We start from the raw sequence: 21,476 nt of genomic DNA on the forward strand, positions 1-21,476 counted from the left end.
TCATGTATCCGAGATTTATTCTCTTAATCCTACAAAATTATCCAAATAAGAGATGTCTCTATACGACCTTAAGCGTGTGAACTGATGATGGTTTGGTTGCGGTGGCCCCCACGCAGGCTCACGGAAACTAAGCAATTTGTTACAACTGGTAAAGTGATACACAAACTAGCCAGAGGATAAATACATTCTTCTTTAATACATTATCTTATAGGAAACATGAAACTATAGAATGAATTACGTCACATTAACAAAGTTAAAAAAGACAAAAAAATAGAAATTAAAAAGCTTGCCCGTGTAATTTTTTTTCAGCACCATCTCATGAAATTGTAAAAACTGATTAAAAACATTATAGGGGGCTGTCTGAAGTAGCTATAACCACCATACTGCAAAACACATTTTAAAATATTTATGTTTGATGCTGGTATTAAGTATTAATCTCAAAGATCAACAGAACAGGGCTACAAAGTTGGAGAATAACCTGGTTTCAAACGCACTGCTTGACATAATATCACACTAAAACTAAACACTATTAATAACACTATTACTAAAGATTTGTAGTTTAAAGCTTACTCTAAATTGACATTCTAAGTGCGGTTGGTTTGGAGCTGAATATAAACTCGGTGTCAAATTTTGTTAATCAATTGGGCTCTGTCCATTTTTTTTTTTTGAACTGTTTAAGAGCTCAGTATTTTTAAGAGCTGGCATTTGGACTATTCTCTTCTGCAAGGTAAAAAGAACACTCAGAAATCATCAATCTGGATGTTAGCTGATAGAAAATTTTAATACTTGGTAGCCACATTTGTCAGTTGGGTAAATGACAAGAAAATCTAGCTGGTACCTGCGACATTGATTTTTTTGGCATATTTTGTTATTCTTAAAATTACCCTTTAGCAGCAATGCACAAAAAAATGTTTTGTCTTAGGCATTCTTACCGGGTTAGTACACTACAAATAATACAGAATCATCTAGGTTGGAAAAGACCCTCATGATCATCAAGTCCAACCATGAACCTGACCTACCAAGTCCCATCACTAAACCATGTCCCTTAGTGCCACGACCACATGTCTCTTAAACACCTCCAGTGGACTCCTCCACTTCCCTTCTATGAGAAGCAGGAAAAGACCTCAGCTTTGTGTAAGCACTGCTCTGCAACAACGAAAAACATCGCTGTTATCACTGTGACTTTCATCAAAAATCCAAAACACAACAGCTACGAAGAAAATTACCTTGATTCCAGCCAAAACCATGACAGCAGCCCAGCCCATTCCAACACTTGGCCACCCTCTCCGTGAAGAAATTCTTCCTAATGTCCAATCTACACCTCCCCTGGTGACACTTGAGGCCAATTCCTTGCATCCCATCCCTTGTCATCGGAGAAGAGGGACCAACACCCTCCTTGCACATTTCGTTTGAACAGAACTTTACTGACCCAGTTAACAGTTCTATACCAACAAAAGATTTAATTTTGCCACCGTATCAAACTAAAACATTCTCTACTCTGAAGAGTATTTTCAAGTAGAGAAGCCAACTGACCTAGGTGTCACGCCATGCTGGCATCCGAAATGACCGCTTCCATACAACAGTTACAGCAAAAAGCTTTAGTGCAGGTGCACATTTGAACCAACCAAGACAGCGTTCTCTTCATTACAAATTCTGTACCATTAACACCCGTATGTACGCGTCACATGAATTATTCCATCAGTTATCAAAAATTACTTTTCTCTAAAATCAGGCAGTTACGTAGAATATCTATGAAACACAATGCAATTCTCAAATCTAAGACATATTTAATATACCTTGCTGGGAGAGACCAAACTTAATGGCCAGCCATGAAGAAGCTGAAATAATTGCAGTGGCTGCCCAAGACAATGTTTGGTCTCTCCAGATTGGCAGGGTAAAATGAACTAATTAAGTTCTGCAGTAATTGGAGATGCTGCAGTATGGTATAGCTTCATTAAGGGCCAGTAGTTTACCAGCTGCTCACTGTCTCCTTCCGCAGCAGATTCAAAACTGTTTCCTAGGCTCAGAGCATTTGCAATATGTTCTGGATAAAACTGCAGGATCTGGATTTTAGGGCTCACTTCTGAATTATTCATTTACAAGGCACCATTATGAATGTGACTCAAAAGATTTGTGCGTGTGTGTGTATAATGCATGAGGCTGTGAATTAAAGGAGCTGTTTTTCTCCGAGTTGCAACAGACTACCGCACAAAAATAGCAGAACTGCTGTGCAGTTTCAGTTTAAATCATAAAACACACAAGCGATCAAAAAAGATGTACAGAAGGCATAGCATGTTTTCCTTAAGAAGAAAAACATGTTGCCTTAATGCAAAACCTTAAGGCACAGCTCCTAGACCCTTCAGCCATGCTACTGGGTCATTCATTAGCAAAATAAGGAGCTCTGGGGGCTGCCTTGTCTGGGGAATGAGAGCACTCCGCAGGCAGCAGTTGGACAAGCAAAATGGTGTGGCTGTACGCCGCCCCTGGAAAGCTACAGCACCGCACACTCAGCATTGTCCTGGAATCGAGGGAAGGAAGCAAGCACGCTTGTGTCACTTCAGGACCCAGGGCTGTTGCCTGAGGAATGTCACAGCACTGAGCAACTTGTATCGCCGCCCTTCAAGGCCCCGTATGAAGCTCAGTATCAAACCTCTGGCAAATCTCAGAGCTTTGCTAAGCAGCACCGTGCCTGTGCCCTGCAGAAAGACACCTGTCAGAAGTATTTTTTATTTTTTAAAAAAACGTATTTCTTCTTGTGGCACTTAGACCAAAAAGGTTTGTTTGTTTGTTTTTAATGATCACCTTATAATTGGGAACAAGTCCTGCTGTTTCCAGCTTGGAAAGTTCTACACAGATACAGCATTATTAGCCTTAAATTCTAACAACAGGGCAAGTAATCACTCTTCACATGAATGGGTTGCATGGAGGAAGTGTTCTACTGCTCAGAAAGCTAATATTTAAAATCATCAAACAGCATGTTATATAAATAAAACCTGCCATCTAACACTTATCTATAATTTCAGCCAATCATTTTAGCCCTTTTCAAGAAAAGAAAAAATTCTGGGCGCTACGCCAAAGCCCCAGGTCAAAGTTAATGGAGTCAACATTGACCAGTGATTCACTGATGAGTGACTCACCACCCCCAGCATGAGGTGATGGCAAAGAACTAAAAAAGAAATTGCAGTCTGAAGAAAATATTTTGCAATTTTGTTCCTTCGGCCTCCCACAGCCTTCCACTTCCAGTTATTTCTCAGCCTTGTTGAGAACTCACACACACACAGATGTATCCACATTATGCAGGCACCTTGTTTTAGGTTATCACTGAAGCATTTGTAGCCTTTCACCATGAAAGCATCACAGAAGTGACCCTGTATTTGATGCCCATTATTCTATTTAGTGTTTAACTAAAGCCAGTAAGAGGTGTTTTAGTTCTTGCCTGTGCAACAGCTACCCTCTGATTTTCGGATGACTCGACACAAGGTGCTAGGCTTAAGAAGATTCACAGGACGGGAAACCCCAGCAGAGGTTTGTAGCCCAGCTCAAGTGTGTGCACGAGGAATTCTGTGGAGGATTTACCTGAACAGCAGCTGGCTACTGTACTGTGAAGCCCCGCTCACCACTTCCCTGAATATCCCACGTATTTACTGTAAAGGCGCCAGCAGCCCCTCATGTGACTTAGTCCACAAGTGCCCGTTTGTTCTTTCCTCCGTTGTGTAATTTCTTGAATTGCATCAGAGGAAGTGGTTGTTTTGGCAGGAGCCAAAGGAGGCCCGGGAACGGCCAGCCCTCCCCAGCACGAGGAGGGGGGGTTCGGCCGCACTGCTTCCCCCTGCACCACAGCTCGGCTCCTTCCCCCGAGCCCCAGGGTTCTGAGGGGAAATAAATTAGGGCATTTAATACAAATTCTGCTGCCCAATATTCCTAACCTCTGGGAGAATAACATGTTCTTAATATTTTTCCTGTGCAGACGAGCAGTGATTTTATTTCTAGTGTTTTCTTCACAATTTTGTAAACCAAAGAAGACCGCCTCTCAGCAGAGGAGGACACGCTTTGCTTTCCAGTGATCCACACAAGAGGTGCCTCGTACTCGTGGTTTGCATTTTTGTTCATTTAGTGATATGCTCTTCCCACCACATGGATAGCTTAGTTTGGACTTATAAAGGCAGTTTTAATAAGATAAACATAAATGTTAAACAATTCACATTAAGCCACCATCTGGCCCCCAATGGAAATTTTCATGTTTTAGATTTACATATCAGCATTTGCCATCTGGGCAGAGTCTGTTATACATTTTATGAGAAAATCTCTGACTACATTGTAAAGTTTGACAATTAACTCTTATTGCTCCTAAGAAAACATACTTGCAGTAGGGTAAACAAAAGAAAGGGACCCTGTGTTATTTTGTGTTTTTTTCTTAGACTTACTTTTGTGGTTTAAAACAAAATGCTCATCTTTCCATTTCATGCCTGTTTGGTTTATCTGGCTGGTTTCATTTTTGTTTGGACTATAAGCCACTTACAGGTAGTCAGCAAAGCGGAAACATCCAGCGGCCCAAGTGTCAGCAGAGAAACAATCTGCTATCTCTGATAGAGCTTTCAAACTGTTCACTATCCCCTTAATACAGAGCACATCCATGGGTTTGGCACATTTACATTTTGAAGTCATGCCTTTTGCAATATAAACTGGGACAACGTTAGCAACAGCTCTCACCAGACAAAGACGTTTTTTCTTTCCCATGATCCATTAGCACCTAACTTTAAGAGAAAAAGTCACATACCAGCATGAATAAATAGAAAGAGCAATAGAATTGATGGATATTGCATCCAGCAGGGAGCTCAGAAGAAGATCCCAGAAGGATCAAGAAAACACTCCTACAGCTTATTCACAAAAAGAGCTTGGCAACATATCACCCATTTTCCATTTGCTTTCCAGAAAGGGAAAGGAACAAACGAAAAGCATGTTAAATTTTTGCTGTATTCAAAACACTGTTTAGGAAGTAAAGATCAAAGTCCAGAAATACTTCAAGAATGAAAGGGAGGGGATTAGGTAACAATGCAAGTCCAAGAGACAGAGCTGGAAGCACTCTTACCACTCAAAAAAGCAGTGGGAGCAATGGCTGAACATCGTCCTTTCACTATGCTCAAGAGGAACTGATTTTGCTGAAGTAGGTTTTAAGGATGATTTATAAATCATTTGATGTTTTCATATGATCTCCAAAATCACTAATAATTACCAATTTGTTTTTCTGTATTCCAGATCTTCCAGTCTCACAATTCTTCACTGAGGTAAACTACTTAGTTAATTGCAAGTCAATTACAGAAAAAAATAAAACGGACACACAAGCCCCATGACTCAGAGAAAGCACAGAAAGCAGATAAAGTTATCCCAACACTTTCAGTTTTTACAAACAACAAGTTTTGAAAGCTAACCCAAAATTTTCAATGTCTTACAACTGGAAATATGAAGAATAGAAGTTAATTTGAGACATGAAAAAACAGCACTTAAAAACGGGGAAAAGAATGGCAGAAGCTATTTATGCTGGAGGGCAGAGGGACAATATCAATTTTAGATATCTAGATTTAGGATTTGGAAACGTGACAGGACAGACAGCTGCCAAAGAATGCCACATGACAGCAACCTGTGATTCGTGAATCCACAAGGTCAAGTCCCTGACCACCCTGCGGAACTGCCTGCTGTCCCACATTCTTCACCAAGACCTTTTTCCAGGCAGCGTAGGGGCAAACTGCATGCTTGGGTAGGGGCAGTCCTTCTTCTGTCCTTCATACCTGTGCCACTAGCACTACTAGTATGCCCAACACTAAACCAATACATCTCAGGCATCGCCTGCTTCAGCTTCTTGATGCCCATTTGTCTTCCTAGCCCTAATTGATCTTTGGCTGCCCTACAAAGAGTTCGCTGACCAAGATCTATGCTCCAGAAGGCTGGCTTACCTGAAAAAAAATTACTCTAAAAGGATTGGAAAGCAACAGCTTTAAAGAACAAATGCTGTAAGAGAATTTCCATTCCATGTCTATATAAGCAAGCCCATTGAAAAATGCTGGCCATGTTTCTCGCAACATTCTTCTTCCCCAACAGAGACAGATGAAATAAGCTCAGTCCCTGAAACGTAAATGTTTGTACACAAATTTCATTTTCTTACCGAAGAAAGCTCTAGAGTGCTTTGCCAGGCCAGGAACACAAGAAGTTCTGGTATTTCATTAGCTAGAAGTGTTTAGCCTCTGTCTTCTCCTAACATACATCTCGTATTTCAGACTGTAGCTCCCACTGTACTCGAGCAAGCTCTCCTAATAAATGCCAAATCATCAGAATATACTCTTATAAATTAAGTCACTTGAAAAACTACTCTGCTAGATTGCCCAGCATTCTTAAGAAAGCTTCAGAGAGTGTTGTCTTGGGATTCTTCTGACACGGACCAGGAGAGGTTCAGACCGGCAGGCAGGACAATCTGCCTCCACAAGCGATACTTGGCCACTGCCCCTACACCACCCCGGGCCCTGCCACCCTCTCAACCCTTGCTCCAGAAATAACTCCTCTGAGAAGTGGATGATTTATATATTTCACCTGAAGTGCCTTCTTCCAGGAATGGTATCAACACAGGCAATGATTGTAAGACCTGGTTTTGCATACAGCTGTAAACGTGATGGCTTTCCCATATGATACATGCTATTGCAAGCAAGCTTTCCAAACCGCCAGGAACAAGACATACCTCATATATTCCCCAACAGTTGTGAAAATACAGCTAGCTTTCTTTAAGCCTAACGAACGTAAAACAAGCAAGAATGCAACTGCCATAAAGAATAGCTGTTTTAGGATGTTTATGGTCATTAATGCATAAGCCAGGCCTACCTTCATTCTAACCCCAAAAGCTGCAAACTCCTAATGCAAGCAGTAGAGCAAGACCACAAGTGACAAAAATCACATCACAAAGACAGCAAAGAGAAGGAGAAGGGACATAAATAGCAGTTTACTTCAACAATAGCTTTCTTTTCTGCAAAATCCATCCAACCCCACCTCCATGCCCCTCCTTAAAACATTGAACGTGCACAGAAGGCCGCCGGCACCCCTCCACAGCCCAGGGCCGAGCAGCAGGAGGAGTGGTGGCATCCTCCTCTCCAGGCCATCTGTCTCCATGATCACAAACACATACACACATCCTTTGCCCCCCCATGCCTGGTCTGCCCTGAGGAGGCCATTTCTGGTACAACAGCTGAGGGATTTCTTCCTCAGTGCTACAGATCTCCTTGCTGGAGGCTTTGGTACTCTCTTGCATGCTCCAGAAGCATCTGTGTTTTTCTAAGTTATCTAATCAATTTTTAGAAAGTAGCTTTACATTAATTGTGTTTAATATAGAGGATGTGGTTTCCAGGGGCTGAATTATCCCACTACTGATCATTCCTCAAAATCTTAAAAATTTCAGGAAAAAAAAAATAGTCCAAGCACACTCATTTCTATGGCTTGCACCATGCAGAGTCTTACTCTGATATCACTACTTATTTTGTTTGTATAATATCGGATTTTTTTAAAGTTATTCTCTAGTATTCATGGCCAAATCTGTCATGCATTCATTCTATCCCCCTATTTCTGGCCTAGCCTAAAGGAAAAGGCAGAGCGAGGTCTAATGTTGTAAGCTAATGACAATGAACTTTTATTACTAAATCTAACCGTGTCCATATTTATAAGTACTACCCTGGGTACTAAGCAAAAGCCAAAAATGGTTATGGGTGTCATCCAGATTCTTCAAACTTCATCCTAAATCTCTTGGAGTCCCAGCCTGCTTTCTGGAACATCAGTGTGTAAAGCAATGAATCTGACATGTCCTCTTTGCTCTGCTGTTTCAGTCAGATGGCTTCCATTCTTCCCTTTTCCCCTTCAGATCATAATTACATTGTGTTAATCTAAATTTCACTTTTCTGCAGTGTATTTGGCTGGCATACCAGTGTTGTTGCCCCCCTACTCAAATTGTGAACCCCTTTCAACTTAACAGAGCCATTTACTTGCAATTTCTTTACTCTTTCACCAGCAGCATTACAAAATGATTAAGTCAATAAGCACACAAAGTATGTATACAAGTTACAATCCATTGCACAAGTTGCATAATGAGGCTGGGAAAAAAAATGGGATTGTTTTATAAAAGAGTGGGTTAGGCTGTGTATTTGTTTTTACATGCTTGATCCATCAACAAAACTCTGCTCTGCTGCCCCAGCAAGTAAAATGAGTGATTCTGTTGTGGCTTAATTTCTAGCTGCTGTCTAATCACCATGTACTGCACCACGTAACCCCATTTTGAAAGACATTCAAATAGCAGCCAGCCAGAAGCCTTTTTCATTTCAGGAAAAGCTGGTCCTAATAGCTTTCCTTTTTTTCTCCCAAGTTAAAAACTTTATCGTAAAAAAATGGCAATTGCTGGATTTTCTCATTTATACAGCAAAAATATCCTTAACAGGCAAACAAATATAAAAGTAACAAATAATGTAAAAAAATAAACAGCATCTGAAAGTACTGCTGATCTTTCAACCATAGTAACAGAGAAGCCTTTGTGTCCCGATTCATTTTGTATATGGAACCTACAGTACTTGGAAAACAATTACTTGTTAAACGATTATCTTCAAGCCATCCTGCTGTTCCCAGCCAGGCATGTACTGTGAGCGGACACTGCCACAGGCTACTCAGTAGTTTATCTAGGAGAGGATTTGCTTACAATAATGGCTCAGTCATCTGGGAAACCCGACCCAGTCAAATTATAACATGCTCTTATGTCCAATGAAACTAATCAGGAAGAAAGAAAACAGACACAAACGGAGAAAAGAACCTAATTAAGCTGTAAATAACATTTATAAGGTTGTATTAACCTCAGGTTATAAACTATTAGCCACTATTTTGCTTTCACTAGAATTACATTTTTTGGAAACGTGTGTTTCAAGCCAAGCATGAGAACACAGTATCTGTTATGGGTCAAAATATTCTCAAGGATTACTTACACACTTTCTTGAGCTGTAAGTTTTCACTCCAATGCAATCTTACTGTTAGGCCCACACTTAGCTGTCATTTTGCTGATGGCTGGGCAAGTTATGGGGACAGGCACCAGATGTGTTTTTACAGCTACACAACAGCCTGGATATGGAAACTGTAAGCTCTAGTGTAACAAGAAGCTTGTCTCACCAAGTTTCCCTCCAGTAATCTCACAAGCAACTTTGTCGTTGTTTATGTGCCAAACTACAAGGGCAAGCAACTGGGATATCTGCACGGGTTAGAAAAGGGGGTTCACTAACTGCACTGCCAGTACACATCCACCATCCCTCCTTCAGACATCGACCCCGTAGGGCTGCATCACAAAAACTCCTCCATGCTTCCAAACCCAGCCGACAAGGAAAGAACAAGGATGCCTTCAAACTCAGAGAACTCACCACACAAACAGCTCATCAACCTAGAAGTCATGTCTTTATATATGACATGAATACGAGCCTAAGAATAAAAAGTAATAATTCAAAGGTAAACAAAAAATCAGAGATTGTTCTACATAAAAAATACTCCATTAAAAGAACATTAATGAGGCACTGTACACTTTTAAGGACTAAGCAACAAAAACATTAAATGGACAGAAAGAAACCTGCCACAACTAACAGGATCCCAGTCCCCTATTTCTGAGGCAGGACTGGTCTGTCACCCTCATCCTCAGAGCAGCCTGCAGGAGTAGCCTGGACACAAAGTGAGAACTTGGGCTGTTCTATCGGGACTGGTAATTCCGAAGTCAATTCACTGCTTTGGAAATTACCAAGATGTTCTCTGTGATCTCAGATGACTTGTACAACAGTACTCCCCAATGGCACCCAAGTCTGACCAGACCCACTCTCTTTATTGCCTTCCCAGTTCAAAGCTCTACATTGCCCTTGTCTTGTTGCTTCTTCCTTTTTATATTTAACATACAGTTCCAGAAAACGTGTCGATCGGTACACAGTAATGCCCAGCGTGCCCGTGCATAGCAGACAGTAATGCTCAGCACCCACATGGTTACTCTGCTGCAGAGGCGCTGAGCTGCACCGTGCTCCATACACGGCACCCCACATCTGGCGGTGCTTCAATGCCTGCCTCCCACTGAACTCTGTGGGGCACGGGTACAAAACACCTTTGTGGGTCAGAGCCTTGCAACTGATGTGCACTCTTCACATCCATCATCTGTGCTGATAGTGAATGCTGGGAATTTAGCGTCAGTGCATACTGCGCGTAGAGAAATAAATAGGGCCCAACATGGCAACCACGTATTTCTGATTACCTTTAAGCATATGATGGAGGGAAAAGTTCAGCTCATTGAGCTCACTTTTTTGGGTGTTCAGATATACTTGAAAAGGCAGTTTAGTTTCTGTGAGGGAATAAAAACACAGAAAAGGCCAAAATACATTGCTATGCAACTGCTCACCACTGGGAACAACAGGATCGTGACAGATTTGAGAAAGGAAGCCCAGCATGGCAAGCTTTTCTGTGGTAACACTTTACCTTTCCAACAAAGTAATTCACGGTTAAATGGTGTATTTGACACCGTGCACAACCTTCATTAATGACACACTGAAGTTTCAGTAAATAACAATATAGCCCAACTGTGTGCTGATGACCAAAAATGCATTCTCCAAGTTTACAAAACATCATAGAAATCACGATTAAATTTGCATGAAAGGAGTTAGTACAGCTTTCCCCCCCCCTTCAGCCACAGAGATACATGACAGGAACTGTTTTCCCACAGAATGAGGCAAGGATGTGTTTTATTTGCTCGTTTTCTTAAGCACTGTCATTCATATCTCTCTCAACAAAAAGCAATCCTCGAAAAATCATTAATCCCTATGAAGGTTTCAGAAAACTCTTTCAACCTGAAGGTCTTACACAGTTAAACAACTAAAACAAGAAAGGCCAAGAAGGGCCACCATGCCACATGTCCCTGTGACGATTTATCATTTTTGAACACAAAGATGGCTTTTGCTTAAAAAAGGTAAACACTGAGGAACTGAACAACACCGTATTAGAAAGTAAAGCTATCTGTGCTGTGCAATCCACCCCTCACTTTTTAAATTCCTGTGTAGTCCTCACATTATAAACTCTGAAAGCAAAGAGAGCTAATTCATCTTCCAGGACATGAACCAGAAAAGGTAAACGGTTTTAAAACTCTTACCAAATACTATAAACACAATAATTCTTCATGCCCTCAAAGAACAACAACCACCCCCCCCCCCAAACACAGCCATCGATAATTCTGTCCTTCCACCCAGACCAACATCTCACTGGCTCACAGCCCATACAGCAAGCTTTAACAGGGCTGCCTCCTTCAGCCTTCTGATCAAATAGACAGATGTACCTGAGAAACCAAGGTGGGTGTCAATCCCTGACACATTTTGCCTCACACCCTCTACCAGCAGCTACAATGACCAAAACAAGACTGTTTATCTTGAATAATAAACGTATCGATACACCTCTACCACCTATAAGCAAACATGCTCCTGATTAACAAACATTAAATATTTGGGAGGATGAAGGGCAGAGGAGATAGCTATTCAGCTTGCAAGAATATTACAGAAAATCAAGAACTTTTAAATTCAAAGCCACTCAGTGTTGCCTGTTAAACATTTATTTTTAGTTGATAACTGGGTTTGTTATTTGAAAAAAAAAAAAGAAATGATCTTTTGGACATTTATAAAGCAAAATATTTACATAATAAACGTTAACTTAGTTAAAACCTTAAGCATGTGCTGGTTGGCTGCTCTATACAAACAGTTTGGAGGGCAACACAGAGCATTTTAGATATTTTCTAGAGCTGCAAAGTTTTATCTCCCATGCCCACAAGCTGCAGCCTGATAAGGCATTCCACTGCAGCTTCTGAAAGGAGAATGTTGAACTCTGATAAAGAAGACAGGTTGCCAAGAGAATTAGGGAGAGTGCTAAACTTCCTTTTTCCTTCAGAAAAGTACTACACTTTCAATTATTCTGTATCCAATGAAGTAGCATAGTAAATCTTTTATCCTGTAACAAAAGCAAATAGTTGAAAACAAACTATTTTCATATCCTTGGCTTAAGCATCCAAACTATATGCGTCCTTTCCCCTCCAGCTGCATCATCACAAAAAAAAATTACTGAAGTTTAGATCAAATGCCCTTGTGAATTCTTTCACATCTCCTGTAACGTGAGCCGAAGATACCTTTTCTCTGCTCTCTGTTCCTCTACTCTGCCATCACGGTATTCCCAGTTCAGCACAGAAAGAGGCGGTGGTGAGTCAAGGCAGAGCCGTCCCAACAGCAGACCAACCCCAGAGACAATGTTCAAAGTTCTTAATTCATTCCATGTGTTCCTTCTGTTTTCCTGGCTTTGTAGAAGAAGGACCTTCTTCCTTACAGCTGGGGGTTCAAGGAGGTATCTTACCCATTTTTGTCTCTAAGTTTCTGCATGCCAACTTCTGCAGCTGGGCTTTGGGGTAAACTACACTAACGGCATTTGAGCAAGACATGTTTTTTGTTGTAAAAGTCACTCTAACCAGCATAATAAAATGAAAAGGAGATCCTTAACAACGATCCCATTTTGATGGCAGAAGGGGTTGAGAAGAAACAGACTTACCTTGCTGCCTCTGAAGAAAGTGTTTAATCTCTAACGGCAGGGTGAAACATCCCTGCACACTGCAGGCATATCTATCAGCAGCTGAAGGGCAGCAACTGGCTGCTGTGTCAAATAGAAAATAAGTAACTGTCCTGTATATCTGCCGCCAAACCGGAGTTCTTATGCCAAGTCCCCCAGTTAAACAAAATAAGTTTATTTAGCAGCCTGTTTCTATAATCAGCGTTTACAGGTGACTTTTTCTGGTAGAAATTACAGAAGATTTAATTGCTTTCCAGATATAATTGAAATCCATTTGTTAAGCAAAAAGGAAAAAATGCAGATCACTTGAAACAAATGAAAACATGGAATTCAAAGAAAGTGTCAGGTTTGGATCTCAAACAGTTTTCAGTCTTTGACCAAAACACTTTACTTCCTTATGCCTCAGTAAGTACTGGGAAAACCAGATTGCAGCAAACTGCCAGTTAAAAAAAAAAAGCAAGACTACAATTTTTCTACACCAGAATTAATTCAGACAATGAGAGACTGTTATCTTGTTAGGGTAAATCATTACTCATGAAGTCAGATATTAAGTGTTAATTCTGTCATTACTACTTGAATTTTGTAAGACCTTGTTCATCATCTCTGCCACATACACGCACAATTTATCAAAAACTCTCATCCCAAGCTTCATTTTGAATTTAAAATAATTCTATGGCTCTAATCCTAGCAGCACACCATTTTTCAGAATAATTTAAAGTACTTCAGTGATTTCTTGTATCTCCCTTAACAGTTTCATTATTTAATTAGATTCCATTCTTCAGTTTACCAGCAAAAAGAAACAGAGATGATGAGAGATATCTAGAGATGTTCACACTGGTTATCAGATGAGCAAGGATTCCCAAGTGGAATTCGTGCAGACTATATTCTTAAAGTGGCAGATTGCAAAGGATCACAAATCAAGCCGGAAAACACTCCACAGAACCACAGAAGTCCAGAGTCACAATAACTTATACTAGCTGAAGAATTAACCCAATAATCCTGTATTACATTCTAGTTCAAATAGACAAAACAAATTACGAAGTATAGTATCAGAAGTTACTGTGCTTCGGCATACAAAGGTATGAGACACCTAAACATCCTTATCCTTAAGTATCTTAAATCATACTTGTTTCAGAAGTTTCAAGTTTTTTGTTTTGTTTTAAAAAGTATCGGCAGAACAATCTCCCAGAAATTCCACAGCTGACGCACAGACCTGCTCGAGGCCCACCTACAGCAAAAAAAAAATAATGTACCAATAAAACTCAGCATTATAAAACAGCTTTGAACAAACGTGCCCATGCACCTTGCATTAAATAAATCACAGACGACCGCACCAGGGCCTACAGTACACTTAATGGCTGCATTATCTGCACTGGGATGTATCTGTCACTACTTCTGCGATACTGGTGAAGACGAGTATTAGTGTAAGAAGCTAGGGTGGGGTGCACTCACCTTGACAACATGGCCTCTGCTGCTAAGGTTCCTATGTTCTCATTCTGTTGATGAAGCTCCTGGAAATCTGTTACCCAGCTGAGCTGCATCAGCCTGCAAAGCTGCCTACCCAACCCCGCCACCCACTTTTGCCCCTCACTTTATTACCCAACTGACTGGGGAACTTGTGTCTGGTCATACAACTGCACACGATCTAACTGGAAATACCCTGTTTTAGGACAGAATTCACCCTTCTTACCCAACAGGGCACAACTCAAGGACACAATTCCTGAAGACAGAAAGAAGAAATGGCCGAGTGCCCGGGTGAAGCAGAAGCAAACACCAGCTGTGGAGCAAAGGCCGCCATTTTATGTGGGACCAGCAGACTCGCATCAGCCACGTGCTGCCTGTGAATTCACGGCAGGGATCTTCAAACAGCCAAAGCAGTACAGGAATTGCTCCACTCTAATTATAGCAGTAAGTAGGGAGATACTAATTTTACCCCAAGGGTTCAAACAAGCAACCCTCCTGGGGATCTTTTTATCATAGCTCTTTATGGCTTCACACGGTGATGACCTGAGCAGGAAGCAAATCGAAGTCATGGCAACTTTTCATGTAACTCAGTCGTAGAAAAGTAGCTGCTTCAGTATTTAATGGGAATTAATTTCAAACACAGCAAATAGGCACACCCTTAATCACAAAACAAACTTCTCAAAGGCAGGCTATCAACCAAGCTCCTTCTGAGTCAATTTCTCAAGTATGCAAACTTTGTTTTGCAAGCGGTCTCCACGAGTGGGTTTTTTCATACTTACAAGAGACAGCATGTAATACTAATACAGCAAACAGCAATAAAACTTTGAAACTGCAAGACAGAGGTGAGGCCAAGGGAGAAAAATTTGTTATCTTTACATTTCATAGCCATACAGAAGATACTTCCTTAAAAGGTTTGAAAGCGATCATTTCAAACTGATCATACACAACTTGTTGCTAAAACACCAAACTTAAGAGAAGTTTTTCCTCTCCTCTTTTTTAATTTCACTGCTTATAATAATACTGCAGAAGTAGGACTAAAAATCTTAATACTCTGCAAAACAAGTGCAAAGTTGGGTGGTCTCAACTCCCTCACTACTGTAATAGCATCAACAACAAAGACAATTATTGAAGTGATTTAGTTTAGCTGGAAAGATAGAAGACATTAACAGTCACTTACACTGCTTTTCCAATTACTTTACTAAAAATAAACATTATTTTATATTCCTTCTTCCCAGTATAAAAACTGCAGCTAATCAGGCCAAAATCAGAAATCTAAACTAAGTTAATGAAAGACTTCAAACAGATCTGTAGTATATTAATTGCACCCACTATTTTTCTCAAATACCATCTTGCCAATCCGTATTTGCGCTGGGGATTACCATTACACCACGGAGGAGCAGTTATACTCTGCTGGTAAAACAATGCTAACTTAACTTTAAGAGCTCTTAATACTCTTATTAGCTCCTATAAGTTTTCCAACATTTCTGTGGTCAACATACTGAAATATTTTAACTCTTTTAAACTGAATATTAAAGTAGAAACTAGCAGCCAAACACAAAGTTCATGTATAAACACAACACATCCATGCAAAAGTCAGTATCTGTTACAGAAAACTGACCAAATATTTTACGAAGAATTCAAAAGGGCTGAAGACAGAAAACAGAACATGCTTCATAACATGAAGACAAATCCTCTTCTCTGAAGGAGTCAGATACATGAAACATTTTTCTCCTTACTTGACGTTGTTATATATTTCTTGGTTATCCAAATTAATATTTAAATATATGGTGCCAATTTTGATTCTGAGAGACTGTTTCTATTTGAAACAAGCACTGATGGGCTATGTATATCATGGTAAAACTAAATGAATATTAAAATGGCATACTCTGCTGGGAAAGGTATTTTTCTTTTTTTTCCTTTTTCTAAAAGCGGTAAAGAAAAATCTTAAAATTTGTATCTAAAAACCTCCACAGCAAAGAAATCCAGGGACAGAACTACCCCTGTGCTTGCCTGAGTACTGTGCTACATGGAGTACCAGCACTGTTCTTACACCGTAGAAAAGCTCGCACACTATCCCATTAGTTAGCGAGTACTACTACTGCTTTTCCTGTACAGAAAGCAGGTACTGGGTAGGAAAGAAAAAAGTAAACAACGACTGTCTTTACTTGAATTGCAATTGCCCATGTCTCTTTCAAATAAGCCTTTCATGTTTTAACAGTTTTATACACTACAGATAATTTTGCTGGCTTCATTTCTTATTGGATGCTTTAATTGTTTACCTTCATCAACAAATATGCCATAAAGCTATTATTGTTGAGCAACCCTGAACAGGATTTCAGTTTACCACTGTATATCAGTCATCTCTGGATAACACAGCATTAAAGTCATGACTTCCAACTACTCCCACCAGACTTCTCATTGGTTTATGGAAAAAGACTTGCGCAAGTAGCAGATGAATTGTTTCCAAAACCAGTTAAACTAGATTATTGCAGAAAAACAACTAAGCTGACCAATGTGTTGTATTTTCCCTTCACCGTAAGCTGAATTCCATAGCACAAAGTCCAACTTGGATATAATACCCTGTAGCAGAAAAAGCAGTTTGAAGTCAGTTCAGTTAAGTTCTCTAGGAATGTGTTGTATTAGAATAACAGGTTACTTAGGGTTGGAATGAGGTGGAAGCCAAAACAAACTCTAACTAGGTGATTAACCTGGAGACTCTGGAGGGCTTTTTGCTGGCTGGAATTCAGCCACAGCAGCAGGGGATTAATATTTAATCCATGCCAACAGGTTACTGCCTAGACTTGTTCTGCACTAACCTCAGCCAGCACAATTACTGTAAAGACATCACACTTTCACAAATTTGCCTAATTTTAGTGAATGGTTTAGTCACCTTAGAGCTTATCTTTATTAATTTCAAAGAAAAAGGGAAAGAAGCAATGTTCTGGATACAAAAACTGAACAAACTCCTCCTTTTCAATGAAGGATACATCTAGTGTTATAAACACGCACACAGTATCATCTACTCTTCTGAATTTTCTAGATTTCCTTCTCCCCTGTGTAAGCTCACCCTTTTCTGGACCTGCAGTCAACTTCTTTCACCCTCCTTCAAAAAAAAAAAAATCAATGCACTGCAAGCATTTTTCAATGACAAATTGTAGCAGGATTTGCTGTTTTGGGGCTTGTTTACTTTGAGGGACCAAATCTAACAAAATTTGACTACTATATGTAGGAAGAAATGATATTAACCAAGAATACAAGTTGCTTTGAATGAGAAATCAAATTAAGAAGCATTACATTTAGCTCCTTCCACTTCTAGAATACAATCATAGAATATCCCAAGTTGGAAGGGACCCACATGGATCATCAAGTCCAACTCCTGAAGTTGGACTAGTGTTCCTCATCATCTCACAAACCCCAGCATATTCCACAAAGGTATCAGAGACTTCTTTAACAAAGTACATTCAATGTGCTATTGCTACACTAATTTTAGTCAGGACCATAGAAGTAGCACTGCCCATAAGCCAGGCAGTATTTTGCTTTGCAAATTTAAGATACAGAGCTTGAGGAAAAAAACTAGGAGAAACCAAAACGGTATTCAAGGGCAACACCACCTATAATAATCTAACATGATTTTCACAATATCCTTGGCTTTCAGCAGTATATATAGCCTGCTGCATTCTTACTTAGGATAAATGTTGTACCATCTTTGTTTTCTCAATTAAAAAAAAGTTATGGACAGAGAGACAAAATTTATTCTTGCCCATAAATGCTGGTGAGAAACGTACACAAACCTTCCTAACCACCCACACAGTCCTATAAAAACGTCTGAAGTTCTTTAAAGCACACGAAATCATCCAGCTGCTCTCTGCTTATACTGAATGTTCTTTTTCGTTCCAGTTTGGTCTCTTCCACATATTTTTCAAGCAAACTTCCAAAGCCAAAGTCTTCTCCAACTTTGGGTTCTGACCACAAGCTTCTTCATGTCTCATTTTCCGACACAGCTAATTCCTTGTGCTACCACCAATTTCCAATATAACTGTAAATTCTTAGCTCATTTCAAAGAGAGCATGCAGAAGAGCGTCCATATGATGGACGTTTATTACAGTAACAAAAAATACCCAATTAGTTGTTCTCCTGAAAGAATTGCCATGGTCATCTCCTATTACTCTACATTTGTTTCAGCTAAACATACTACATTGCATTACATCTACCACTAGTTTAACTGAAAGACATTGTTTTGTGGGTTTTGCAGAAACCTTTTTTGGTGCAGCATCACACCATGGTTAAGCACATAAGAACTGACAGTGTCTGAATAAATGCATTCATAGTTAGGATAGAACTTGTGATACTCTCATCTACCTCCTTGGCCACACTTGTCTGTAATTTTAAGAATCACAGAATCATTTATGTTGGAAAAGACCTTTAAAACCATTAACTCCCACCATCCACACAACAAGTCCGCCACTAAACCATGTCCCTAAACACTACATCCACCTATCTCTTAAATACCTCCAGAGGGGTGACTCCCAGCACCTCCCTTGGCAGCCCACTCCAATGCCTAACCACCCTTTCCGTGAATATGCTGATACCCAATCTAAACCTAAACCGCCACTGGTGTAACTTGAGGCCTTTGCCTCACATCCTATCACTTGTCACCTGGGAAAAGAGGCCAACACCCTCCTCACAATCACAACCTCCTTTCAGTAGAGAGCAATGAGGTCTCCTCTCAGCCTCCTTTTCTCCAGACTAAACAGCCCCCATGCCTTCAGTTCCTTCAGAGATAACAATAAAAAATTGAGTTATTTTTCCATACTGAAATGTGTCTACAAACACAGATGGTTAGTTAGATATTTCTACTGATATCTTCATCTATCAACAGATGCTTCTATTCAACTTTGTTACCAAGAAACAACAAAAAAAAAAATCAAAGGCTTGTTGCCAGGCCTGAGCAACACACTTGTTTGTCATTGCCTGCATAATCTGTGTCATGTGGAAACGATAGGCCATTAGGGAGTCAAAAATAAACCCATTCACTTGACAGCTTAATGTAGCACATCATAAAAACGTGGGTGTAATACCTGCTTAAAGCCCTCTAGACTGAAGAGATCACTAACTGCACTAGAGACTCTTTGGGCAGTTCTGTAGGTAGAAAAACCCTAAATATATATACTCAATTACTTGCTTACTTGGTTATGTCTAACATTTGGTGTTACTTCAGTGTAAATGCAACTCATAGCTTCATTCTTTGTGTTTCTTTTTGCTCCGTTCTTCTCACAAGGCTCAGGACTGAATGATAACTGATGAGCTTGTTGCTCTGTCTTACAAGGTTGAAAGCAGCAGGCATATCAATTTTGGTAAGTTCAGGTTTACTGAAGAGGGAAACTACTACTATGAGAACATAATGGTTTTGCAAACTTGGTTTGAAACATCTTGACACACGTTCCTGTGTGTTTTTTCTTAGGTGTTTTGACACCTGCATTACTAGTGTGTACTAGGCAACATCCCATTTCACCTCAGCACGTAGAGATGTGCCCTATTTACAGGAAAAGCACTACAACAAAGGAGTATTCTCCCCCAAGGGTATTGCAGGCAACAGTTGTGCTAACTCCCGCTGAGGCGTCTAGCAAAAAGTAGTGATATTACATTCTGGTTACGGAGCTAGAGAAGTCCCAGGCCTCCACGTTCACCTTCACTGCTATGACAACTGCTGCCAGGCACACGAAAGACGAAGGGCCTGCACGGTGTTTGCAGTAGTACACACCCCTCCCAGTCAACGGCTCGCCACATCTGAAGGACTAATCACGGTGTTCCCTGTCTTTCATTCTAAGGGAACAATTTATGAGAAAATATATTTGAATTCCCCATTTAACAAACACATTTTAAGTTATAGCTAAAAGAAGTTAATCCATTTACCACCCAAAAAATACACTGCTTTTTCAGAATGGATTTGAGAGGAGAAGCCACCAGCTGTTGAGCTCAAGGAGGAAAATCGTAACAGGTGGCTCTGTAAAGAGTTTGACAAACCAGGCAAATGAGTGACAAAGTCTAGGTGTGCTGGCAGAGAAGTCCTGGTAGATGGGGCAAGGTGATACAAAAGCAGGTACATGGCAATCAGCAGCATCAAGATTTTCTCAGAAGTGAGAACAAACTTGCTGTGGCTGGATGGTATGGGCAAGAAGAAATTCATGGGGAACCCAGCCCATGAGTTTGACTTTTGTTGTTGTATATTCCCAGAAGCCACTGAGGGAAGGTGGAGGCCCGGGCTGTATCAGCTGGGGTTACAGAAACCTGCTGGCAGGTGGAACTGCTGTGGCCGAGGGCAGGCAGTGGTATTCAGTGAGCTGCATGGGGTTCACACGGCACTGTTAAGGAGATGCCACATGTAGGAACTACTCACGTTATCCTAAAAGCAGGGCAGACGGTATGCTGGAAGCACATTTGGTGTTACAAAGCACTGTGCAGCACCTACTGTACAGATATGTGCAGAAGGAACCTCAGGGCTCTCGAGTTCCAGGTTTGCAGTACTAAAGATGAAGACCACTAAAGATGAAGACCACTCAAGCTGCAGTTGCTAGCACCCATCGTTAGACCAGACACTCGCTGATGGGGTCCACTGCCTGACCCCAAGCCCAAGAAGACGACCAGGAGTCACACAAGCTGACCTCTCAGCTCCATCTGCCTCCAGCGTGCCACACGGTGCCGCCCAGGCTGCAGGCCGGGGTGCAAGCCGCGGTGCCCTGGGTGCTGTCCCCGGTTGGACCAGACGATCTCACAGCTCCTTTCCGACCCCAAAGCGCCGCGAGAAGGCGCCGGGCACGCGTGGGCTCACACACACGAGGGCAGCCCCTCGGCTCCAACCGCTGCCCCCCGGCCGTGCCGCTTACGGGCTCCTTACCGGGCATCCCGGGGGGAACGGGCGGTCGGTCGGGGCCGCCCACGCAGGTCGGACGGACGGACAGACGGACGGACGGACGGACAGACAGACCTCGGGGGGGGGAAGGGGGGGCTGTAAGCTCTGCGGTCCCGCCCCCGCCGTGACTCAGCGCGGCCCGGGGCGGGGCGGTGCCATGTGCTCCGCCGCCCGCGTGACCGCCCCGCCCCGGCCCCCCCGGTACCCCCCGGTCCCCGGCGCGGCCCCGCTCCCGCCTCACCTGGGCGGCGGGCGGCCGCTCGATCTCCATCGCGCGGGGGGAACCGGCGGCGGCGCGGGCACGGGGAGAAGGAGGAGAAGGGAGCCGGTGCGGTGCGATCGCGGCTCGGCCGGCACCGCCCGCCCGATCGCTGCGGCGCCCTTCGGGGACGGGGGCGGCCCGGGCCGGGCAGGGTAGGACGGAGCCGGGCCGGGCCGAGCCGAGCCGGGGGCCACCCCCCGCTCCGCCCCG

The 21,476-nt window shown here is 41.8% G+C and overlaps 1 protein-coding gene across 7 annotated transcripts in view; it reads right to left on the reverse strand.

The window, feature by feature from the left end:
* Positions 1 to 21,470, reverse strand: part of NFE2L2 (NFE2 like bZIP transcription factor 2) — a 27,454-nt gene extending 5,984 nt beyond the window's left edge. Inside the window, exon 1 of one of the 7 annotated variants that reach the window (XM_083841042.1) lies at positions 21,246 to 21,470. In XM_083841042.1, coding sequence (XP_083697168.1) covers positions 21,246 to 21,275 — 30 coding nt within the window. In that variant the 5' untranslated portion in view covers positions 21,276 to 21,470. Of the gene's footprint in view, positions 1 to 12,612; positions 14,004 to 14,082; positions 14,201 to 18,603; positions 20,416 to 20,491; positions 21,131 to 21,245 lie in introns of those variants that run through there. The other 6 variants (XM_083841036.1, XM_083841037.1, XM_083841041.1 and 3 more) reach the window with 6 other exon arrangements.
* Positions 21,471 to 21,476: the final 6 nt, after the last annotated feature.

Source organism: Anser anser, assembly GCF_964211835.1.
Source record: "Anser anser genome assembly, chromosome: 6".
NCBI lineage: Eukaryota > Metazoa > Chordata > Aves > Anseriformes > Anatidae > Anser > Anser anser.